The following is a 23886-nucleotide window of genomic DNA, read 5'->3' on the forward strand; positions in this document are numbered from 1 at the left end:
TCTTCCAAAACATAGTTGTGGCTGTCTATCATTGTCTGTGTCACCGTGCCTACCACTATTTATTGTCCCAATAATGGCACTCTTTCAGCAGTACAACACTGTTGCATCCTGGGGATCTGTATGATGAGCTGCTGTATGAATGTCACCTGAGATTTTATTTCAGTAATAACAGTTTATGTTTCTGCTCTGCTGATTTTCTGAGTTTTTGAAAGGTGTACTAGAAATCAAAACCAGCAGGCAGTGCGAGAAATCAATATAGAAACTTTTCTCTCTGTATTTCAGTTTAAAAAAAAATAGTATTGTTATATTTGGCCCCACCTGCATTTCCAAACAACTTCAGAATTGGGGAACTTACTGGAGTCTTGGAAGTAGATGTCATTCCCGTTGTAGGCATTCTTCAGCTTGTTGGTCATGACACGAAGTGCCATAATCTGTTGTCGTATCAGTGTGTCTGGCCTGGTGATATCCACATCCACCTCGGGGTTGTTCTGCTGATTAGTTAGACCCTCCTTCACCACCTCAGGGAAATATCTGGACACAATGACACACCGAAAAACTTGAATCACTGAAAATCTCCATGTAGTGTCTCATGAAGCATCTTTAAATAATGTAGAGTTTAGAAGATTACAATGTTAATACAAGCTCAATTCCACTGTAGTCGTGCTTTTTAAAAAAAAAGAGAAATAAAAGTAATTAAGTTTCATAAAATAACTTTTAATCTAGCTTTAAACATTCATCAGTGGAATATAATAAGAGGTAATCTGCTCATCACACAGCAACAGAAAACACATTGAAAAAAGAGTCCATGCATCTGAACCTAATTAGCTACAAATGAACATAACCTGTGATTTATTTGGTTCACATCTTCTGTACATTGGTAAAGCTGTTCACAATTTGATTATGATTAATTTATTTGCAGGGAGTGTTTTCATAGAAGCTATGTACTGCTTGTGTACATAACTTGTGTGCACATGTCTTGAAGCCTTACTATTTCATTTTAACATAATTTAAATAACAAAAACAGAGTATTATTTAAATATTATTCAGGAGTCTGCATTATTTATGGTAAGTAACAGGAGAATCCGAGGATTTCATAACACTCCTAACGTTTCCTGGCTCTTGCTGACATTTTCTTAGCTCTAAGCATCAGTTTACCTCCCAGATTTAGAGACATGCTTAAAAAAGGTGCTGGCACAAACAATAGAATTAACATTTATTTTAAGGCACCAGCTGGTGATTTTTTAATACTTGGAGAGGGATACAGTGAGTGCGTATTTTCTCTGCCAGCGTCTCTAGTTCACTCTCAGAGAAAACAACTCAGTGTCCAACCTACTGTGTGGCTTGGGTATCTACACACTGCAGCGGTGATAAGAGGGGCAGGAAACTCCACAGTCCTCTGGGAATTAGAGTCTCAGAGCTTATAGAGAAGTTCCTCCTATAAGCACTAACCATTGTACTTACAGTGAGAGAATTAATCCGGGAACACACTGTGGTTATTTAAATCCTCGGCAGGGAGAATGTGATAACCTGAGAGTGTGCGTTGACTCTGCTGTGGTTATAAAAGAGGAGCAGAAGTCCTCACCTGCCCTTCGTGTGGCTGTTCCAGCATTGCTCCTCATCAGACTCGGTGAGCTTGCCTTTGGCACAGATGTCATCCGGCAGGTTGGTCCAGAACCGCTTGGACTCCTTCAGCTTCTCTTTGATGTCTATCACCTGCCATGGGCCAAAACAGAGGACAGAAATACATCAGGATGATAATTTTGTTCTCTGCAGAGAAGAGAATCCACTCATAAATTGTCTGATAAAGTAGACACAACCTTCAAAGCTCTGAGAATGAATATGACGTGTGTTCAAGCGCTTTCAGTTAAACAACTACAAAAAGGCAGAAAATAAATTAAAAGAGACAGTTTGAATATTTTAAAGAACATTCTTGTTATAAAGAATGCATCTCAGTGACACATGCTCTTGAACCAAAAAAGGTAAAACAAACAGGAAATACCGCAGGCCCAAATAGTTCTGCCTCTGCGTCCAACTGTGACACATTCTGATTTTAAACATTCATACGGCGGCAAAAGTTTGTGTAGTTGCTCAACTCCTTTTTCTTATTTATTCCATCAGGAGAAAAGTACTGAAAGACCGCCTGGAGTTCTTCTCCCCCCCGCCTTTTTTTTTTTTTTTTGCTTCTGGTCCCCTTCCATCCATATTGTGTTCATCTGTGATGCACACAAGACAGACTTGGAGTTTCAAATTTGATACTTGGTACAAGCAGTCACCCCCGACTGATTCCATCTGGACTCAGCAAGAAGTTTGAGTGGCTGACCCATGAACAGGCCGGGGGGTGGACTTAGCGCGTACAGAAGCACATTGTGTTGATTTTGTCAGTTTGATATTGTTAACATAACAGCGATGAAGACAGAGAACACAAATCCTGACTAATATGGATAAAAATGTTTTGAGGTATGAACCTTGTACTTAAAATGTTCAGAGTTTCTATTGCAGGAGAGCATGAAAGATATAATCTGATAGTTTGCTAGACGTAGATTTTACTCAGAACCCTTTTCAGGCTGCTTTTTTTTTTCTAAAGTGCCGTTACTATGCCTAGCCATCGTCATATCTTTGTACATTCATATTAATTCCGCAATGGCATAATATTGGTGTCCGAGTCTGTGAATTCACATTGCATTTCGGCGTTGTGGAAGAACAAAACAGCAGTAGCTGCACATAGACACAGACATGAACACACACACACAGCACTGTGCCCAGTCGCTGGCTCTGCTGAAACCATCTCGCCTCTGTAACGCATCTGTTACTACCTCCAAAGACGGTACAGAGGTGGGATCACTTTGTCCCACCATTATGCCTCTGGGATATTCATATTGAAGGTGAAATCAAAGGGGCGTAAATATCGCGGCTTGAAACGACTGTCTGAATAGGGCTATGATGTAAGACCTGTCTTCTCAAAACTATCATTACCTTTTAATATCTTTTTTAATTAAAACTGTACAATATTTATTAAATTAGAAGATAAAAGAAAACTACCAAAACATTTTCAAAAGTGCTGATGCTAAGCTAAATAACCAACTTCCTGTGTTGAAAAATACAGTGTTAAAGATTCATACAGCTTTCTATTAGAAGCCCAGGTATCAACTTTTAGCTTAAAAACAAGAAACCAACGAAGCATCCAGATGTTCTATCCTGATTACTGAACAAAATGAAGCAGAAAACTGAGCCTGTCTTAGACAAATGACGACGCTGTGTTTGTGTGTGTGTGTCTTTGAGAGCATGAGTGTTTGTGTTTAAATATATTTTGGAAAGAAAGATTGTTGTTGATGGGTCATGACCTTCTCTTTGAAAATCTATTGCTTTCAACAGAGTTGCAATTTTTTCTGTAAATTGTTTTGGACTCCAACCAATTTCTGCTGCTGCATTTTTCAAGGCTCTGAAAGCAAAGACTGCAAAATATGTCTCGTACAATTTATGCCCACATATTTCAAAAACAGCTTCTGATGTAATGCCGCGTACAATGCTTTTATGCTAAGTCTTACAGCCCGGTCGCTTAAGAAAGCTTTTTCAAAATGGAATCAAAGACAAAACACTGAGATATTAATATTCGTTGCTCCATGTAAACCTGTCTGTCCCGCTTGAACTTTAACCTTCGTTGTTCAAACTAGTGAAATTAAGAGTTCACTCAGGGTTCAGTTACAGTTAAAGTACTTTGGAGGTTAGAAATAAATTAAATATCCTGAAGTATAAAGCAAACATTCAAGGATGTGCACACCTCACATGTCCAATTCCACACCCTGAAAACAATGAGCAAGTAATCATTTCAATAAATAAGCTACTCAATCTTGTGTCTGATGTGCAAAAGTTGAAGCCTTTCATCTCAGGCCTCTTCACATTGGTTGAAGGATTTTCCAGGAGTGAAAACAGAGCTCCCATTGTATCTTAACATTGTTTCTAGATATTAACCTATCCTTATAGGCTAATTATACTTTTTTCAGACTTTCACCTAATGTTTATCTCTGAGCTGTACTACTGCTGCTTGAATGAAAAAAAGTTGACAGAACCGTTTGTACTCAGGGTTCAGGGAGGCTTGTTATTGGACTCTAATTGAAAACTGTGAATATCATTAGTAATGTGCTACCAAACACTTACAACAAGGCAGTCACAAGCTGAGAGTACCGCATATTTTTATATCAGACTTTGCTGCAACACATTCTCTCAGCTCTCTGAATACATGTACAGATTTGAACACAGGGGAATGATGACGTGCACCTTTAACCTTTTTAAACTTTGTCAGAGGTACTGCATATTCTAAACAGTGCACAGATACATTTCATCATATTAACACTATAAGTAAAACAGCTTTCATACACTTTTTTTCACCAGTGTTGAATGTGTTAGAACACATTTAGCATATTAACTCAGCAGCACAGTGTGTTGCTGTAAATGTGTCAAATGACATCAGCTTTGTGAGTTGACCTAAATGAACACTCTCAATCCAAGATCAGACAGTAAACCAGAGAATCATCTTTTAGAATCATCTTCTCTTGATGATCTTAGTAAAGTACATGAAAGTCAGGAGCAGTATCTCTCTGTTATTGCATGATGGATTGTCACTCATACTGTTGCAGTGCAGTGTTAAGAATTTGAATTGTGTTATTTAGGTCCAAATTTAGGTTTGGCTGAAATCTTGTAAATCAACACAGACAACACAACTGTTATCTTGGGTAACAAACTAGGCTTGAGTTGTGTTGACAAAAAAAAGAAGAAAAAGGATTGCTAACATTGGTCTTTTCATAGAATCATTTGTACAGCTGTAGTAGTACATTTGGATGTGTCTGTCCTGTGTGAGGATTATTAGAACGTAGGTTGATACACACAGAAAATAAATTCAGATGCTTCTTAAAAGATCATTGCCTCAGAAAGTAACACTATACAGTACGTAACTACTGCAGTGTGTAAACTATTAGTTAGCCTGCAGGCTAATGTTTGCAGGTTACTTTGGTCAGACAAACAAAATGCCTGAAAAAGTCCTTGCATTCTAAATTTGAAGATGCCAAAAATCTCTCTAACACAGCAGCATGAATGAAACTGGTTAAGAAGTGAAAAGAAACCTGTGACACCTGCTGTAAGCGTTTGCAGTTGCTTACAGCACACTTGTATGCAATTTTTGTAAAATGCACATATGTGTCAGACAATCAACAAATGTGAGAAACAATTTAAAAAGTCTGAGCCAAGGGTTTGTTTGCCATGAGCGAAGGGAATGGAATCAATTGGACGTGTGCGCATTTTTTGGATCTATGTAAACGTCTTAAACAGTTTGAACCAATAATATCTCCATACAAAACATTTAGATTGTTTGTACTTCACTGTTCTGTAGTTGTTTGGTGCAGAACTTTAGTCAATGGGCATGTGGGAGTGAGTGAGACTTTTTAGCCTTTGTCACATATGCACTCTGGAAAATATCTACTGGCTGTTCACATATGCTCCTCACAGCTGGAGACGATCGATGTCAGACGGGAGGGAGGGGGGTCTCCTGAGGTAAGACGTGATGTAAAAAAACAACATGGTATTAGCGGACGAAGCAACAGAGTCCGCTATACGAAGCTAAAATGAGAATATTTAACTTTATATCAATGCTATGTGTAGTCCAGCGGAATGACAACATCCACAAAAGACAGAGAACAACATACTGACGAACAGAAAACATAATGAAGCCGTTTAATAACGTGCACGGAGATCATAGTGGTCGCATGCACACAGTCTATGCCCATCAGCAGTAATAGTATATAAACTTCACTCCCCCCCATTGGCTCGAGGTGAATTATCCGGAGAATATCCTGCGGCATTCTCACGTCAGCTCACTCGGACTAGCTGCGGAAAGGAAACTAGAGGTCTGGCAGGAGAAACTCCGGGTGAAGTCCGAGCGAAAAATTTGGCTGTTTGCGTTCACACATACAGCTCCTCCGGGAAATATCCTGAGTTTTTCAAGAGATTTCTGCAAGTGTGAAAGCTCTTATATCATTCAAATCAGCTGTCAATAAAAGCAGTCTGTATGTTCAGACACTATGTGCTGAGGTTGCCGGTCAGTTAAGGATGTGGGATTGATGGCTGTGCTGTTAGAGACCACATAGAGAACAGGAGCTATCAGATTAGCTCTGCCAAGCCTGATGTTAAAACTCAGCTAGCAGCTCTTTATCTTGGCATATCTTGACTCATGAAATAAAGACCTTACTGAATAGAGGAAGAACCACATGAAGTATAAATCAACTCTGCTTCTGGAGGCTGCTGGAAATTTGACGAGTTATATAACCACTTCTCAGCATGCTAAATATTTAATTGTGTCACACGTCTGCATCTGCCAGCTGTTGTTCTCAGAATTAGCCCTCGCTGAGATTCTCACATTTACTGTATTTAACAAATAGGGAGTTAATAGAAAGTTCAACCTTTGGTGATCTAATTAAAACGTTTTCACATTCAAAAAGGACTACTCGCCCCTTTCCCTTTTCCCCTGTCCCACCCAAACAGCATTATCATCTCTGAATTATGTCGCTCATTTATTTTGAAAGTGTTTCATTGGATTTATATATTTCATTGGAGTCACCTCTTCTTAGCCATTTATTTTATGAGACTTTTTTTATGCTGGCTTTACATTAAAAGTTGATCTGTTATAATCCCTTTGTAGAGTTATAATCCCATTACAGAATTATGTATTTCTTCTTAGTGTAACAGTTTTCTTTTCATGTTTTTAAACTCCCAGTTTCACACCTACAGCTTGTAATCTATTTCCTGTTGTCTTATGTTTCCAAAATCTCCGCCTGATTTTTTTAAACCCTTACCCTGCCTTCCTCTACAGTTTATCCCATTTAAAAGAATGACTGATTTTTTGTCCTTGGTGACACAATGCTTATATTAGGCTAAACTAAGTAGACTAACTAACCAAAGAGTGTTTTTTCATAATATGTCTAATTGCACAGCCATGGCTACTAAAAACTAATTTTTCACAAGGAGTACTATCTTCACAAGGAGTACTGCTTTATTTTTTTTATTTGGTATGAGGGTTGTCCACTTGCACTAGCTTTACCTTCTGATGTTGCGCATGCATCTGTATTGTTATACTATTATGTAAGTCATGCCATCATTCAGACAGGAATTATGGAAACGCTCTGATTACTGCTTTCCATTGGCCAAGTCTATTGGACTTGAGAACCTCAAAAACATATTTGATAATCATCTGGTTGATTTCATTCAAGATATTTTTGACTGTTCAGTTAAAGTGGAAGCCCTTGTTACTCATTTAAAGTAAACGTGGACAGCAGTGAAGAGAGAGAATCCTAATCACATGTAACCACATTTATAAAAGGACATGTACTCACACAAAGACACACTCAAACCTCATCATGTACTAGTTACACTGGGGATTTGGGCGAGTACATACGGCGAGGCCTCGGGTCTTAACAGGACATGAAAGGGCCTGCACCAACAGGATGCCACTGCAGGAGACTGTCCACACATTTGAAGTGGTAATCCTGTCACGGAGACACCAAAGCTGGATAGCTTTAACACACGCTGGTGTGGCTCTGATTCATGATTGCCCAAAGCACCCTGGCACCAACAAGAAAATATGGATCTGATCCGACCGTGCCAGCTTATTTGACTTAACCTTTAAAATGTAGAGACAGTCATGTGAAATTGATCTGGTCTGCTCTGGAAACAGAGTCACTGCTGACATGAATACTTCAGATGAGATGGAGGCAAGGAGGAGGGATAACTAATTAATACAAACATAAGTAAATCAATCCATTTATGATTCATCTGACGCTTATGCAAGAATAATAGAGTGTTCAGTCAGAATAACAGAGCATGCAGTCCACATAAGCAATGTCAAGAGTTCAGCATAAGCACAGCTCCAGCAGTAAACAAACATTAGTTCATAAATAAATACATGTAAGCACACAAACAGGCACGTACACACACACACACACACACACACACACACACACACGCGCGCGCAAGGATATACACACACATACGCATCTATGCAAACATACGAGTTAGGGTGAATTGTGAAAACAAAAAAAAACCCCACTAGTCTTTACACAAGCGCTCAGGGCAGTGAGTCTGGCTCTAGCTTATAGTTGCTGCTTTCATGCGTTTGTGCTGCTTCGGCTGCAGGATCAGACACAGCTGAACCTTCACTGTCTCGCCTCGTCTCTTAGATAGCTGCTCTGCAGAAACTTCGAAATAACAGATAGTATCAGCTGTAGGTTCAGGGGTAGAAGAGAATGAAGACAGGGATGGGAGGTTTTTCCAGACTCATTATAACTGTTTTTTTGTGTTTTAGTTTTTTACTTATTACTTGCTGCAGGCACACACAGCTTAAACCAACTCCAACGGATATGAGAGTTATACTCTTAATTTGTCCTTAAAGCTGATATTGATACAACTGTATTCATAAAACATGTTGTAGTTTGTGGTGCTGTTGAGCTGTATTTACTGTACAGAGAGAGCTTTTGTTTATAGGCTACCGTGTTTCACATTTTATCAGTGAGGGTAGACTTAATGACAAAAAGAAAATTGATTTGACTGACATATTCATATATTCTTTGGGCTGATTTGTTCTGGGTGGTTTAAAGGAAGAATGTGCGACAAATTACACATAAATACAGCAGAAATCAAGTATTTTTGATGTAAATGTCTTTCTGAATCATGACTGTCGATATTGAATAAGAAGCTGTTTTAGTCAAGGACGAGAGAAAGAAAGAACAACATAGCCTACTCACTTTTATTTTGATGTCATGTAAGCGTTTCTAGATCACGGTCATTCCTTCTCTAACTGAAGTGTGCTAACAATAGCCTGCTAACACAACAAAAGCAGGCGACAGTCAAATACAGCTCGAGCTGCAATTTTGCCAATGAGAACTCGAGTGGAGGGGGGTTGGAGGTGTGTCGCTGGAGGAGCACGGAGGCTGTTAATATTGCTGAGGTGCAACGAAATAGCAGTTTGTTTTGCATTCATGCTAGTGCTTAGGGGCGACATCTACTAATCTCAAAAAGTTGTACATTCTTTCTTTAAGCTAAAATCTCAATCTCAAATATAACAAATATTTTATGTGCATCCAACTCCAGTACATTGAACAAATACATCTCTAAACATGAATTTTCCGTTGACAAGGTACAAAAAAGCTTTTAAGTACAGTTCAAGCATTCCAATCTCTTCCCTCATCTACTGTCTGAATTAAAGCCTTTTTCCAAACACGCTTATGCAGAGTCTTGGAAGTGGTGTCAAGTGGTTGTTGATCTCTATAAACATGCAGGGCATCTCTCCGGCATTTCATGTAAATGTAGGTCCAGTGACTTCGAAATCACTTTCACAGGTCAGAGTCATCTGCTTCATTCTAACTGCAAGTCAAATGTTGACTGTGAATAGCGTTGATATAACCATATTAAACAAGACACAGTCAAGCAAATCCAAAAAAGATTTGACTTGCTGATTGTATCTCCATACACTTCTTTAACTTTTATGTGCCATAAGCTCTTCTTCATGCTGTTTGCTACATTTCTGTCCAGTGTATATCTGCCTGCTTGTCACTGTAGTTGTTCACTGATGTAAACAGAGTGGGAGAGGAGCTTTAGCTCACTGAAGCCATGATTAAACGCTATGATTGGCGCCTGCTGACATCCTTGTTAACAACAAGTGATTCTCTGCCCAAGAACACACATGGGCCATTAACGGAGCCAATCTTAATCGATTTCACAAAAACAACGTGATCCTCGGTGACTCACTGTGTTTCAGAACAAAGATTTAACTGCCTCCGAAGAATGCACTAGGAGCTCGTCAGTCCTGTCAAATGACTCATGTGTCTCCCAATTACAGAATGAAATTGAATGAAAGAGCAGAGCATCATTGAAAAGTAGCACAAATTGTAAGAGCAAAAGACACAGCAGCTAAATCAAAGCAACATTTACAAAAACGCGGTTTTAAAAAAAAGAAGCATTTTTAATAAAAAAGGATACTTGAAGATTGCTCTGCCCTAACTCCACTACCCTGATAGATAACGCTCAGTGTAGACAGAAGCACATAAAAGTCTGTGTATTTTAATACAAACAATATAATATCAATCCTTATAGATTTTCAGAGAAGGCCACAACAAGGATAATGTTGTTATTCCTTATGAGTGGAGGTCTTTTTCCCGTACAGGCTTTTCATACTTGTTGGAGGTGGACCAGGCTTAATGCCACATTGTTATAAAAGAAGAACATCTGAGCTATTTATTGTTAATCACTCAACAATAATAATAATAATTTAATGAATTAGAAAATCAGTGCGTGTGAAATACAGCTTTAAGCATTCAAATGAATTGAGGTGAAAGCCATTCTTTAATAGTTAAGGATAGCCTACAATTACCAGCAAGAGAACAGCACATGTACAACAGCCATGTCTCTGTTTGGAGTATACTGAGTGTGGATCAATAAACCCCAGTCTGCAGGCTACAGGGCTGCTTTGTAGAACATTTAAAAGGTGATTTTTTTGTTTTTTCAGGGAGAAATGTTGCCCTCTTGTCTTTTTTAAGTTGAAAGTGACTCCTGGATGTTTTTATCTGAGAAGAAACATGTTTATTTTTCTAGCAGGACATAAAGTTTCTAGCTGTGGGATCAATGATGATCAGAGCTGATGGTCGTGACTAGGGACATGTTTTGCTGCTAAATACAGCAGAACTGGCTGTTTTTTTAATGAAAGAAGAAGCGATGGCCAATGTAAAATGTGGACACTGAGATATCTGATAGCTCAGAACCTGTAACTCTCTGGCTGTTACTTTTCAAATATGAAATATGTTTGGCAGTTAAAATTTCAGAGGAGTCCAGCCCGGCTGCTGTGTTGTGGAAAAAGAGAGCAGAGAGCAGAGGAGCTTCAGGACTGACACTTTGTTTCAAAAAGACAGCAGCAGTTATCACACACAGAATTTTGAGTTGTTCGGTGCAATGGCTGACATGGGAAATCAAAAAGCTCAGGTCAGCTTGTTCTTTTTAAGGAGACAGAGTATCTGGCAGGATAAGAAGGCATCAGAGGAGCAGTTTACTGGAACGTACACAAGATTTTTGGAACTGCAGCTGTAACTTATAATTGCTGCTTGGACGCAAAGTTTAGCATTACAGGTGGTCTAACACAATATTTTGATTCATGCAGTACCAATGATTTAGTCGCAGATATTTCTTCATTAAACCTATAATTCTGTTTCACTGACTTTTAAACCAGTGATAATTTGTATAGCAGGTGACCATGTTATTGCATCCGGATCATTTCGACAGCTAACTATTTACTCAGTGGAGGTTTTGTATAGAGTACGTCACACTCAGCTGGTAACCCAAACAGCAGTTATAATAAGAGTGCAATCCACAACTTGCCCACATGACAACCACATTACCCAATAACCTTCACGATTTTTACATCACTGTTTGGGCGTATTTGCTTGTAATTCCATTAATAACATTTGGTATACAGTCACAAAAGGAGCTCATATTATGAAAGATTAATCTGAATAAACAGATGTTCACACATCTATAGGTGGGAGCACAGAAATAGGAGAAGTGATTAATCCATTTATGCAAAACATGGACTAATTGTTGACAGTTTAAAAAGTTAGATTAAAAGTGTAATACATCTATTTTTTAGAATTAAATATTGATTACTGACATTACCTTTGATATTTCCAACAGTTATGGAAGCCAGAGAAATCCTTCATTTTATAGTTTTTACAGACCGTGTCTTTCTTGGCGGCCGCCATGACAGACACAACATGTTTATCGTTGCCATGGAAACACAGAATGTTATGTCAAAGACCGCTGCATAAGAAAGCTGCCGTACTGTTGCTCTATGTGCTGTTGTGATGAAAAAAACATCATGTCAAATATACTTGGATACATAGTTGGTAAACATATTCTCTTCCTCAGATCTGTTTCGCCCGTTCGTCTTGACCCCCATCTACTCAGAGTTAATTTTCATCAGGGCGGGGGTGAGGTAACAGAGTGAGTCATTCCCATGATTCCCACAACATCTTTTGTTATTGTTTAAGATATCAGCCCCCTGGCGGCAGAATTTACATACTGTGTTTTTAATGAAATTTCCTCTCATGCCAACCACGACAAAGGCAAAGTCATGTTGCTGCAGTTTATATGCACTATTATTTAGTAGTAGCTGAGAATTTGTTTCTTGATTCATCTGACAAGGCATTGAATACTTTCTTTAAAAATCTCCAAATGGAGGAAAAATGATAGTTAATTAGGATTTAGCATCAAGGTGTTGGCGTATGTCTTGTGAAGCTTATTAAAGGTCAGCTGTTATCAGGCTAGAGCACATGAATAGATTAGAAACATCACACCTTCTAAAATGTGACAGAGAGACAGAAATATGAAGCAGCCAATAACAAAAGAACCAAACTGAGACCGACAGACACCTGTGCATGTGCCTGCTGGACTTCTTCAAAGACAAAAAAAAGCCCTTTGACAAAACCAACTGGGTCTGTTGCTCATTTCATCACTTTCATGCAGCAACACTGGCTCTCTGTTCCCCTCTGACTGAAGAGACAGTTCCAGACTATGAGCAGAAATGGACAGCCTGCTTTGTAGAGCTGCTTCAGCTTCAAACTAAGATCAAGAAATGTCTGTGTACCGAAACCATTAAGTGCTCATTTTCAGTCCATTTCTTTGATTTCTGATTTGATTTCTTTTTAACAAGTTTAAAAGAAAAAGTTTTTTGGTCATTAAGTTGATCTCGGTGTCAAAACATATATAAATATGTTTTTGGTACTTGCCTAAGAAATGCCTCAGACAACACACAAATGAATAAAGTCTCTAAATGGTTAATGCTCAAAACTGACGGATTTGCTTTTTGAGAGGTATCATTGACTGTGGAAATCAGCAACTTTAAAGGTTTATACATAAAATAAAATATACTTTTCATGTTATGTGCATTAATATTTTCATTTGCTCAAATGAGTGAAGGAATTCATTTCCAGTGTAGCAACAGATACAGTTTCACTGCTTTCAATGTACTCCGAATTTTCTTCGTTTGAAACTATACAAATAAAGTTGCCTTGTATTACCTTACTTAATTAATTGAGTTATCTAGTTCTACGTCCCATGGTAGTACAAGTTCTTGCTCCAAAGTGAGCAATTAAGAAGCAATAGTTTGTTCATCTGGGTGAATCTGGCTAAATGGAGCAAATTCATATTTGTTCCATTTAGCCCACATGATGCAAAAACTGTGAAATATTAATAATCAAAAAGGCACTTTAGTAAGTTGTGTGTGTGTGTGTGTGTGTGTGTGTGTGTGTGTGTGTGTGTGTGTGCTTAAATGTTTGCATTTATTTATGAACTTATGAACTTTTATGGGGGGGGGGGGGGGGGGGTCACTTTAAAAGATGTGAAAGTACGGCTGTAAAGATGTTTCTGCTGAGGGACTCCCAAACCAGAAGATAATCTATTATTCAGGCAGAAAATCAAAGATGGATAACAGAAGGTCAAGACTTTGATACTGACTCCATTAGGTCTCAAGATGGCCCGACTGCAGGCGAACAAAATACACAACATCCTCTCTAACACCTGAGTACCAGTAGAACAGGTTCTAATGACAGATTGTACAAGCAGGAAGCCGAGGTTTACATTTTATACAGAGGAAAGTCAACTTGGGGCCACACTTTGATCATATACAGAATGTAAATAGCTGCAAAAGGTTCTCCTACTAAAAGTTCAAGTTTATTAAAAGCCATTTCAACAATACAGTTGATAGGAATTTGTGTCCTCACATATGCCTCACAATGAAACACAATGCACAATACATAAGGATGTGTAAACAGGTTGTGTAACCAGTCCATAAAGTGCTTGGTGCAGGAGTCACAAGCCAGAGTGCAGAAGAACAGTTCATAGTGCAAATGGCAAATGGATGTCCCTAGAGTAGGGGGGCATTCCATAGTGCAGGGTGGGGCAGTCCATAAGTACATAGTACCATAATAATGGCAACAGACTGTACAGAAATGCAGCACATACTGTAGGTAACGGGGAAAAAAAACACAAGCCATAATAAAAATATTAAGCCATATTTAAGTGCCTAATGGCTTGGAGGATGGTGATATCTCTGAAGCGTGATGTTCTACTGGTGATGCTTCTTTACCTCTTCCCTGATGGCAAGAGGTGATATGCTGGGTGGGAGGGGTCAGTGGTGATGTCTCTAGCCTTCCTGATGATTCTGGTGTTATAGTGTGAGGCTATGGTAGGCAGACTGCAGCCAATGATCTTGGAGGCTCTGCGCACTACTTTCTCTAGCTGTTGTTTACCCTGGCTGGTCGTGTTACCGTACCAGGACAGGATAGAGAAGGTCAGCATGCCTGCTCAATAGAAATTAGTCATACCTTTCTGGCTTTTTACGAGGCATCTGTTAATGTTAAAAAGAAAAATCAAAGTTGATCTTCATCTGCAGAGAACGCTAGCAATGTTTCTACACATATTCAATTTGTCTTTGATGCATCATGTTTATTTTTCTCGAGGATATAATAACTCAGTAAATGTGTACCACCAATGATCAGTACCGAGCAGGTTTAGTGCAGCACATTCTTGCTAAACAAACCATGACCTGACTAATGTAAGCACAGATGGAAGTTTCATACACAGCTGGTTTTGTGTCCCATCCCAAGGGTAAACATGCCGTTTAGGGAAAAAGGCTTTATAAACAGATGCTTCTCTGTGAGGTAAAAGTTCCTGAAGCAACTTTTTCAATCAGGTGGTCACACTTTTAAAAAATTCAGCAAAGCATCATTATTAATATATGCATTGACATCTGGACTCATAAGTATGAAATAAAAGTAATCTGTATAGGCATTACACACACACATTGAACCGCAAACCCTTAAGACATAATAATAATACAAATATTCAGAGCTGTTGGTGTTCGATTTTTCATTGAACTCATGAGTCAGGAGACTGTAAATGTCAAAAACGCAAATGTGTTGGGGTGTAAGGCCATAAATTGACTGGTGAAATGTCCATGCATACTGGAAAATGCTCAGACCTCTTCATCAGCACAACAGCAATAAGCAGAAATGGAAATTGATGAATAATTAACATTGGGGATGGCATCAGTATTGATTGACCTTGGGCTAATCATAGGTGCAAAAACAAGGGAATCGAGGATAATTTGTTCCTGTCAATATTGTAGTTACTTGATACCATCCAGCTCTCAGACAGAAACGTTGCGTGAAGAACATCTCTTATGTAAATCAAGCCAAACTGGAACTACTATCCAAAAGAACCACAGGGATGCTGTCTTAGCATGGGAATTAAAACTGTGTCACCACATGCAGAAAATTATTCTTTGTATGACTTGGCATATAGAAATATCAGTTAATTGCAGGACACACTGTAAAAAAATAAGGCTCTGACCAAACTTAAGTATACATTATGATCATTTAACCTTTATAAATATATAAGGTTAAATTGTAGGTTTCTCCAGTTTCTAGTTCAAATGGACGCCCACTGGAACCACTTAAAGGTATTGCGTTTTGAACTAGACTCTCTGCACAGGGGGATTCAAATGACATAAAGAGAGGCAAAGACTTGTTTAAAAAAAGTAAGAAAATCACCAAAGGGAAGCAGTACAAAACGGCCGGTTCTCATAGCAATTGGGTTAGCTCACTTCACACACAATGGCCCTGCATTTTGTGATTCCGTGCTTTGAATAATGCACTAAATAGGATTTCCTTGGACACACTGTGGTTTATTTCAGTTCGCCTGCCTGCCTGCATAGATGAGTTTAGCTCACAAAGTCTCAGCTGTGTTAAAGCACAGCAAACACGTCCACCTTTAGGCAGGAGCGCTAACCACACCGTGTCAGGGGTAACAGGAGAGGGCTAAAAAACCTGCTGATGAGCAGTGAGGCAGAAGCTGAGGCAGATTCCAGGACATGCTGCGGCTTTCTGGCAGCGTCGACTGACAAGCTGCTCAGAGGGGAAGCAGCCAGGTTTGGTGGACCAGTTTGGAATTTAGCTTGAGATGGGAAATTACTCTCTTTTACACTGCAGGAAAAGATAATAGGGTTCCCAGACTGTGTGCTATATAAGTGGGTAAATACTGGTGTGACTTCGGAAGTGTTGAATTGTCTTTAATTATTGTTTGGAAATAGAAAATGATCTGTGTCGTTTTGTTTATCTCACAAACATATGATTAGGTTCAGGTTTATTAATTTTTATTTTTGGGGCACTGGCCTGGATAATAATGGCATTTTTCCAGGTAACCTTTACTCACATCTACATAACAGTGTCATGTAATTGGTTGGAAAATGATATTGCACAAACCTCCCAATTTCAGGCTTGATAGCTACAGCCAGACAGGTGATTTATAACAGCTTTCACATTCTTGGATCCCATTGGTTATCGTTTGATGAAGATACAGCCCAACTTTTCGTGATAAGTTAGAGGACAAAAGGTGTAGCCAACAGTTAGTGACAGTACAACAAGCAACTTAAAGGCAAGAAAGGAGATGGGGTCTATAAAAAAAAAACTAAGCTGTTAGTTAGCTGCACTTACAAGCAAATGTGTGTATATTCAGACTTATAAAAAGCTACATTGTCATCAGATAATTGTGGGTGGGTCCAAGAATGGCTATTTATGTTTTCTATTGATTTGGTCTCCACTTTGTCTGTTTTCCTGTTTAGGGATGAGGCTACTGAAATATTTGTTAATGATACTACCAGGTGGCAACCTTAAGTATTGAAAAAGAAGTGCAGAAGTGTAAAAAAAGTGCAGTTCTTCTCGTGCAAGATTAAAAATGGCTCTAAAAACCATGAAATCCCCAATAGGGCTAATGTTAAAATACCAATTTTTACTGTAGAAACCAACATGTTCACAGCCTGATACAAAAATGGTTTTGGTTTGATATAGCTTATTTCTCTATTGGTAAAAACTATACAGTGGTTTGAAGTTTTCTTAATGCATTGGTTTTCACTATATTAAGTATAAGGCTTTTGCATACATTTGCATGATTGACTGTGAGGCGGGTGACTATTAATTGTTTGCCAGGAGGCTAAATGCCGACCTCATCTCTAACTCTTTGTCTTTTCCATCAGTGACAGAAAGTTAGGTAGAGTCCGCATTTCCATTATGGTACCTGTCATTGCTCAGCTTCAAAATGCCTCTTCAGAGACCAATGGGTGACATCACATAAACTATGTTCATTGGGTAATGTTTTACACAGTCAATGGGTTCTAGTCAGTCAGAAACCAAAGACCAGAAGTCTTTGTATTTGTCTTTGTATACAATCGTAAAAAAAATATAAAGACAAGTTCCTTGAAGAGTGAGCAGCAAAAGTCTTCATGAGCTTGCCAAGGAAACTCAGCAGAGGAGCAGGAACCTTCAAACAACAGAAAATCAAAATGGTTTGTCATTTACCACAATATATCCCTGTAAGAGTGCCATACTGTGCGGATCCCCCAAGCAGCCCATTATGTGTCTAGCACTCTTTTTCTTATTCAGCAGGAACAGCCACACTGATACCAAGTACTGCAACCTGGTTTTCCTTCCAATTTTCTCTTGATTATGTGTTTTTGTGAGAGATTGGAGCATTGAAATTGCAAGACAACCAAGTCCAAGGGGAATATTTTAGTGCAATGTTTGTGATGCATCAGATCGTATGTGCACCCCTAGCTTAGCCAAGCATGAAAAACACTTCAAGAACACTGTTTCATGTGAAGAGCACAGACACATAAAAGATGTAAAAGTTCAAACTACTCTAAATAAACCGTGAGGAAGTAAATGGATAAGCACAGTGCTGGAGCTGCCTTTAAACACTGCAGAGTTAGAGGGTGGCCCAATTGATCTGTTGTGTCTGTCCATGTCCATTAATCCCAATTCATTTTCACAGACAGGTCTCTGTTGAGCGAGCATGGCTGATTACACATCAGTCTCTGTCAGCTTTCCATCTCTTTTGACGGACAGAATCACCTCTGGATGGACGGTTTCATCGCCCTCTATTAAGCCATGGAGGTGACTGGTGAGACAACCCAGTTCATACCACCCCATTAATTTAAACTCATCATAATAGGTGTCAAGTGAAACAATCTCAAATAGCACAGGAAAAAAAAATGCTTGTTTCAGGCTCTCAGCACAATTTTTAAATCTAATTTACACTGAAGAGTCATTTCCATATCTGATCACTGCAGGAAGAAAGCCTCAACAGCCCTTTTCCTCCATGCACATGACTACTTAAACCACCTAGACTTACATCCATATCATGACAGTTAAGTTGTTCCCTCACAAAACCTATGAATTGACATATTTCAGTATATGGTTATGGTTCATATGGTCTAGTCTAGAGTTAATATGCAGAAAAACAAGTAAACTGACCAATACAAGATCTTTCATCCCTTTTGACAAATTGGAAAAAGAGACCGCTCTGTATCGTCTACAGCTTTGGTCAGAGTTTCCAGGAATACCATTTGTCAATTGCATAAGTCAAATCACGATTCAGAAAATCATCTGTATAAAATCAAAAATACCTTAAGGTGTTTTATGATCAATTTGACTGCTTTTTGAAATTGTATCCTGCTGTATGGGATTTGGCATTTGTACTATTCATAGCAAGTATCATCCAGTTAGACATTACTAGGAACAAATGACGCCACGTGTCTGAAACACTGAAGATGCTCTGCAGAACTGACTTAATAATTCAAGTATATCCTGTTCTACTTTGAATATCAATGTTAAGAGATATCGTGCTGGTTTTAATGGAATTCAGAGAAAGACCCATGGGGAGGGTTAACATAGGGGTTAAGGAAAGTATACATGTTTGCAGTTCAATACTTTATGTTGCTACTTTGTATTCTTTACTGTCATCAAAATCATATGGATGTAAGTTTTACTTACCGTGTTGAAAAAATAATAATAAATGCATTCATATTCAAAAATCAACTGACAAAATGTCACCCAAAGCACAGCCACAGATAGTAAAGTCTGAACTCTTTCAATAACCAACAGATGTAGTCAAACTCTGATATGACAAAGTATAAACTTATAGTTCTCAAGATCTTTGTCAGCACAAAGTAAAACAGAGTTTAAAAACCCCAACAGCACTCACACCCTGTGGTTCTTACTGCTGCTGAAACATTAACTCAGCATGCCCAGTATACAGAATTAGCCTGCCAGTGCGATTAACTGGTCTTAACACTTGTTCTTCTTTTTGCCTGCTGATCTGCACAGAAATCGAGGCGATTAACTAGAAACACTGCGGAGAAGAGATCTGCAGAAAATGGCAGCATTCCATTCGAAGTATAACTGGATACATTTTACTGCATGACTCATGGATTTCACCAGTTTGGCTATGTTGCCATTGGTCATTACTGGCAGATGTGTCTGCAATGGCACTGGGCGGAGTGATTTCTCAGTGACTGATTCTCTGGCAAGAACAAGCTTTTCATGGGGGAATAGTGATTCTAGCCCCTTTCAGAGACTGAGGAATGCTCAGCTCCGGGTTTGTTTCCATGCATTGAAATTCACAGTGTGTTCCCCTAAATCTCCATAAAACCCTTTAGTCCTCTATGTATAGTGTGGCCTCAATAACAAATGGACACTAAAGTATAGATATGTGGTGCCTTTCAAAACTGAATTACATACATTGATTGATTGAAGAAATAAAACCCAGATAATTTCTTTTACACTATTTCCTCCAGTAGGAAATAGTCTTTGCCAGATAGTTCCCTGGTCCTGGCATGCTGCTAAACAATGTGAAATGGAGCGTGGAGAAAGGCCTGGCCACTGCTAATGACTGATTTACTTTCTCTCCAACTGCATCCCCATTTCAACTGTGTTCAACAACAAACAACCCCATTAGAGAGGCTCAAAATACTTAGAAATTGGTCAAATAAATCAGTGATGGAGTTCCCTCAGGGCATTCGTCACATTTTTCTGCAAGCATTTGCGTAATGGGGAAACTGACGGTAATGTCCTTTGAGCAATGTTGATTTAAGCCGACAGAGAACAAAGTCATTTCTGTCAGAATTATATCATTAGACATCTGCTTATCACTGGCAAAATAAATGAAGAATATAAATTTTGTTTAACACCCATGTTATGGACCCTTTCTCAACGCCCTTGGAAATTAAATGTGAATGTGGAACACATGGTGGTGGAAATGTTGCTAACAACAGTGTGTGTTAAACACTATAAGTTGTTTTTAGTGAATAACCAAGTGACTTCATATTAAGGGTTATGTTCTGTAGTAGAACAAAACAATACTTTAAACTTAACACTTACAAGTAATAGTGAAGAGGTATATTGTTAAGTTTAACATTAATTTATGAGAACTTAACATAATATCCTATATCTTTTACAAATGCTTTCTCACTTAAATATTGGAAAAAAAAACTTTTTAGCACATGATGGTCTCAGATGAAAGACAAGGGAACCTTCAAAACCTCTTATGAAAAAAAAATAAAATAAATTAAAACCTAGAAAAAGTCAGGGAATCACCAAACCATGCAAAATACTTTCAATCCACAAGATAGTCCAGTCCAGTCCGTTTAATAGTGTTGGCCCATTGGACCATTAATATATCTCCTAGAGCCCTGCCACTATGGATAAAAATGGTATCAAACCACTACACACTACAATCTAATCGAGGTCAATGTCTTAAACAGTCATTGATAACATTCAGAGTATATTAATGACTGGGGTTAGGGTTAACCATGTCTCACCATTGGTTTCCATTTAATTGTCAACAAGTAAGTATGTAAGAAAACACTATGATTTATGCACACAAATTGTCAAAGAAATAAAGCTAACTCTCTGATTTTCTAGCAGGGATGCCTTTTGTGGATGGTGCTATGGAAACGGACAAGGGACAATTCTCTATTATTCTAAGAAAAGATTTCCTCTGAATTAGAAGGAAAAGGTTATTTAGTCTCTGCAATGAATCTGCACCACAGAAAGACAGATTCAACTGTAAAAACTGTAGGGCTTTACCATTAATATATATTAAACAGGACCAGGCAGTCAAATAGGGTTCAGCTGTATGGGTGATGGTCAACTAGTCTCCATTAGATAAAGAATTACAAACAAAGAAAATAAACAGACCATCATAAATCAAAGTATAGTACACAGAGGTTGAGTTGGTTTTTTTGAGTCTTAATACAGCAAAACGATTTGTATTCACAATATTATCTTGTCCACATGAAGTGAACAGAAGCGATTACATAAGTCAGCTATAGAGGACTTAATAAACCCACCAGAGACCGACCTCTTTCAGCTTTCTATGGTTTAGCAGTGAGCTGAATAACAAAGAAGATTAGACGGTATGTACTGTAAGCACTCTAATCTGAGATACAGATTGATGACAGGCCGAGGTGTTAGATCATTAAAAAACAGACCAAGACTAAAACAAAATGGGTTAAAAAGGCTAAAAATTATTAATGAGGCTATTCATGAATCTCAATTGTTGTATTGACTTAACCCTCCTTAACCTGAGGCCAATTTTATGTAACTCTGACTGATTGATAGATCAACAAAGAACTTTCAAAGGCAATCGTAACAAGTCTTAGATTATTATTTTCTGCCTTTATTTTGAGATTTGACATAGGATAGAGTCTGAAACCAGAGAAAAAGAGAGAGAATTGAGAACAGCACTCGGGAAAAGAGCCACAGGTTGGATTTGAACCCTGGCCTTACACTAAGAAGGACTTAAGCCTCTGTACATGGGGCACGCACTAACTGCTAGACTACCAGTGCACCCCACAGAGTTAAATATTTGATTAAAACTCCAAGACATTCATCTAAGCAAAAACTAGGTCAGAAATCTAGGTCAGAAAACTTGCCCATCATCTAAACCTGTCGGTGGAATCAGAAATATTCAGCAGCAAAAGACAGAGAGCGTGCTCTGTTTTATCTCTATACAATGCAACAGCTGGTGCACAACAGGATCCCAGCATGCACTAGGACAAAGTCAAAGACACACCTTGGACACTTGTCTAGGATATCACAGGGTTAATATGCAAACACATGCAGATCACACCTTTGATAAAATGTTTTAAGACTTAAGAGAAGCAGAGCTAAATATCATTGAATGGTGGGGGAAACCCTGCAGGAAACCCAAGGAGAGACATTCAAAAACCAAGAGGAATTTACAACAACATTTCTTTAACACCAGACCCAACATGCTGCCAGTCTAATTATGTTCAAGAAAGTAAACCATGGAAAAACAGTTTAAAATATCCACCCCAGCAACTTAGTTCACAAATACACCAACAAGTATAATAATTCAACAAAGAAAATAAACACAGCCATGTCACAAACAAGCAATCAAGTTCAACTTTGAATAATGTAAGAAGCGGAGCTGTATGGGCAGCTTGATTAAAACACCACAAGACAGATGAGTTGGTGCGAGTAAGAGGAGGAATGAAATGCTTACACTGTGTTGCATTGTCCTCCACACAGCCCTCTGGGAGCAGCAGAGAATTGAAGAAGAAAGAGATTTAATTGGACATCAGAGAAACAGAGTGAGACAGAGAATATGGGCAAAAGAATGTCTATTAGTTAGAAAAGCAAAAAAGTTAAATGATAAATGGTGCTGCATAAATAATCCATCCACCAGCAGACTCATCTCACTGTGACATTTAGCACCCCAACGTTTTTTTATTCAGAATTTATTTTCCCACTTAGTTTAAAATCTGCTGCCATCTGATATAATCAAAGCAATGACGTAGGCCTGCAAACAGCAGTATTATACTCAGAACAAGTCAAAAGGGGTCGAATAAGAACACTTGTTTCATTTGATGCAATCAACTGTTCTTCTAAAAATTAACAGTTTACAGCCCCTCAGAGACTCAGTGTGTAGCACTGATATGTTCCAGTGTAACTGCTTCTTTCATTTACACAACGAAATGCAGCAACAGAGTAAGATGAGTAAGTCTTACCCTGAGCAACCCAACCCATTTTTCTTAGAAGATTTGTTCTTTTACAAGAGGCAGGTCTGAGAGCTTGCAAACATGAAATATTAATCAGAACCTGTAGATTTCCTGCAAATGTGCTTCTGCCTTTTAGTAATTTGTCCACCCTCTCACACTCTTCGTCTGTGAGTGTGCTAAGAAACCAAGAGGTTCATCTAGATAACTTTTAAAAACAAAGTCTGCATGTATCGAGGATATGCTGAAATTTAAGAATGACATTTAGAAAAAAAAGAATCTGGCCATGAAACAAAAGCTGTACTGATTTAACAAGTTAATTTCTAACAATCACAGCCAGGAAGATTAGACTACTTATGAAGACACAGTGCACAACAAAGCCTGCTTCTCTGCTCCTGCATCTTTCCCATTATAATCCTGTCAAACAATTCCAACAGCAGAAGATTGTGCCTTTTATTCAAAAGAATAATAATGCATTTAATGAATGGATTTACCAATTGGACAGAGGATTACACAAGCATTTGTTAAATGGATTGGTCAAAGGACAATTTGGTGACATAAAAAACATGATTTAATAATACAATTATATCCTTGGCCAAGCACATTGAAGTTGTTATCCAACTAAAATGCAAATTCAGTTATAACACTTTAGTTGCACATCTAAACACATTCTGTTAAAGGGGCCATTGTAAAATGTGTGTTACTATTTCAGTACATTAAATAGTATACAACTAATAATCTCTGCTCATTCTGAAGTCTGTTTTAATTACCCGTTTTTCATCCAAATGCATGGCAACAAGACAGCTTGGCTTATTTAGCCGTTATCATCACAGAGAGGCATCATGGCCACATGTAACAAAGTAATTAAGATGCAGTGGCAGGCTGTTTGGATTTATTGATCCGAGCTGCGGGTTTTTGGAAGTTTTGTGAAATGTAGGAGCTCG

General features: G+C 38.4%; 1 protein-coding gene across 2 annotated transcripts in view; it reads right to left on the reverse strand.

Moving 5' to 3' along the window:
- The window catches only part of gpc6a (glypican 6a), a 140715-nt gene that overhangs the window by 5497 nt on the left and 111332 nt on the right, over window positions 1-23886 (reverse strand). Inside the window, exons 7-9 of one of the 2 annotated variants that reach the window (XM_020635907.3) lie at window positions 22450-22479; window positions 1583-1713; window positions 356-531 (exon numbers count right to left, since the gene is read on the reverse strand). In XM_020635907.3, coding sequence (XP_020491563.1) covers window positions 356-531; window positions 1583-1713; window positions 22450-22479 — 337 coding nt within the window. The remainder of the gene's footprint in view (window positions 1-355; window positions 532-1582; window positions 1714-22449; window positions 22480-23886) is intronic. The other variant, XM_020635908.3, reaches the window with a different exon arrangement.

Source organism: Labrus bergylta, chromosome 3 (genome assembly GCF_963930695.1).
Source record: "Labrus bergylta chromosome 3, fLabBer1.1, whole genome shotgun sequence".
NCBI classification, from domain to species: Eukaryota; Metazoa; Chordata; class Actinopteri; order Labriformes; family Labridae; genus Labrus; species Labrus bergylta.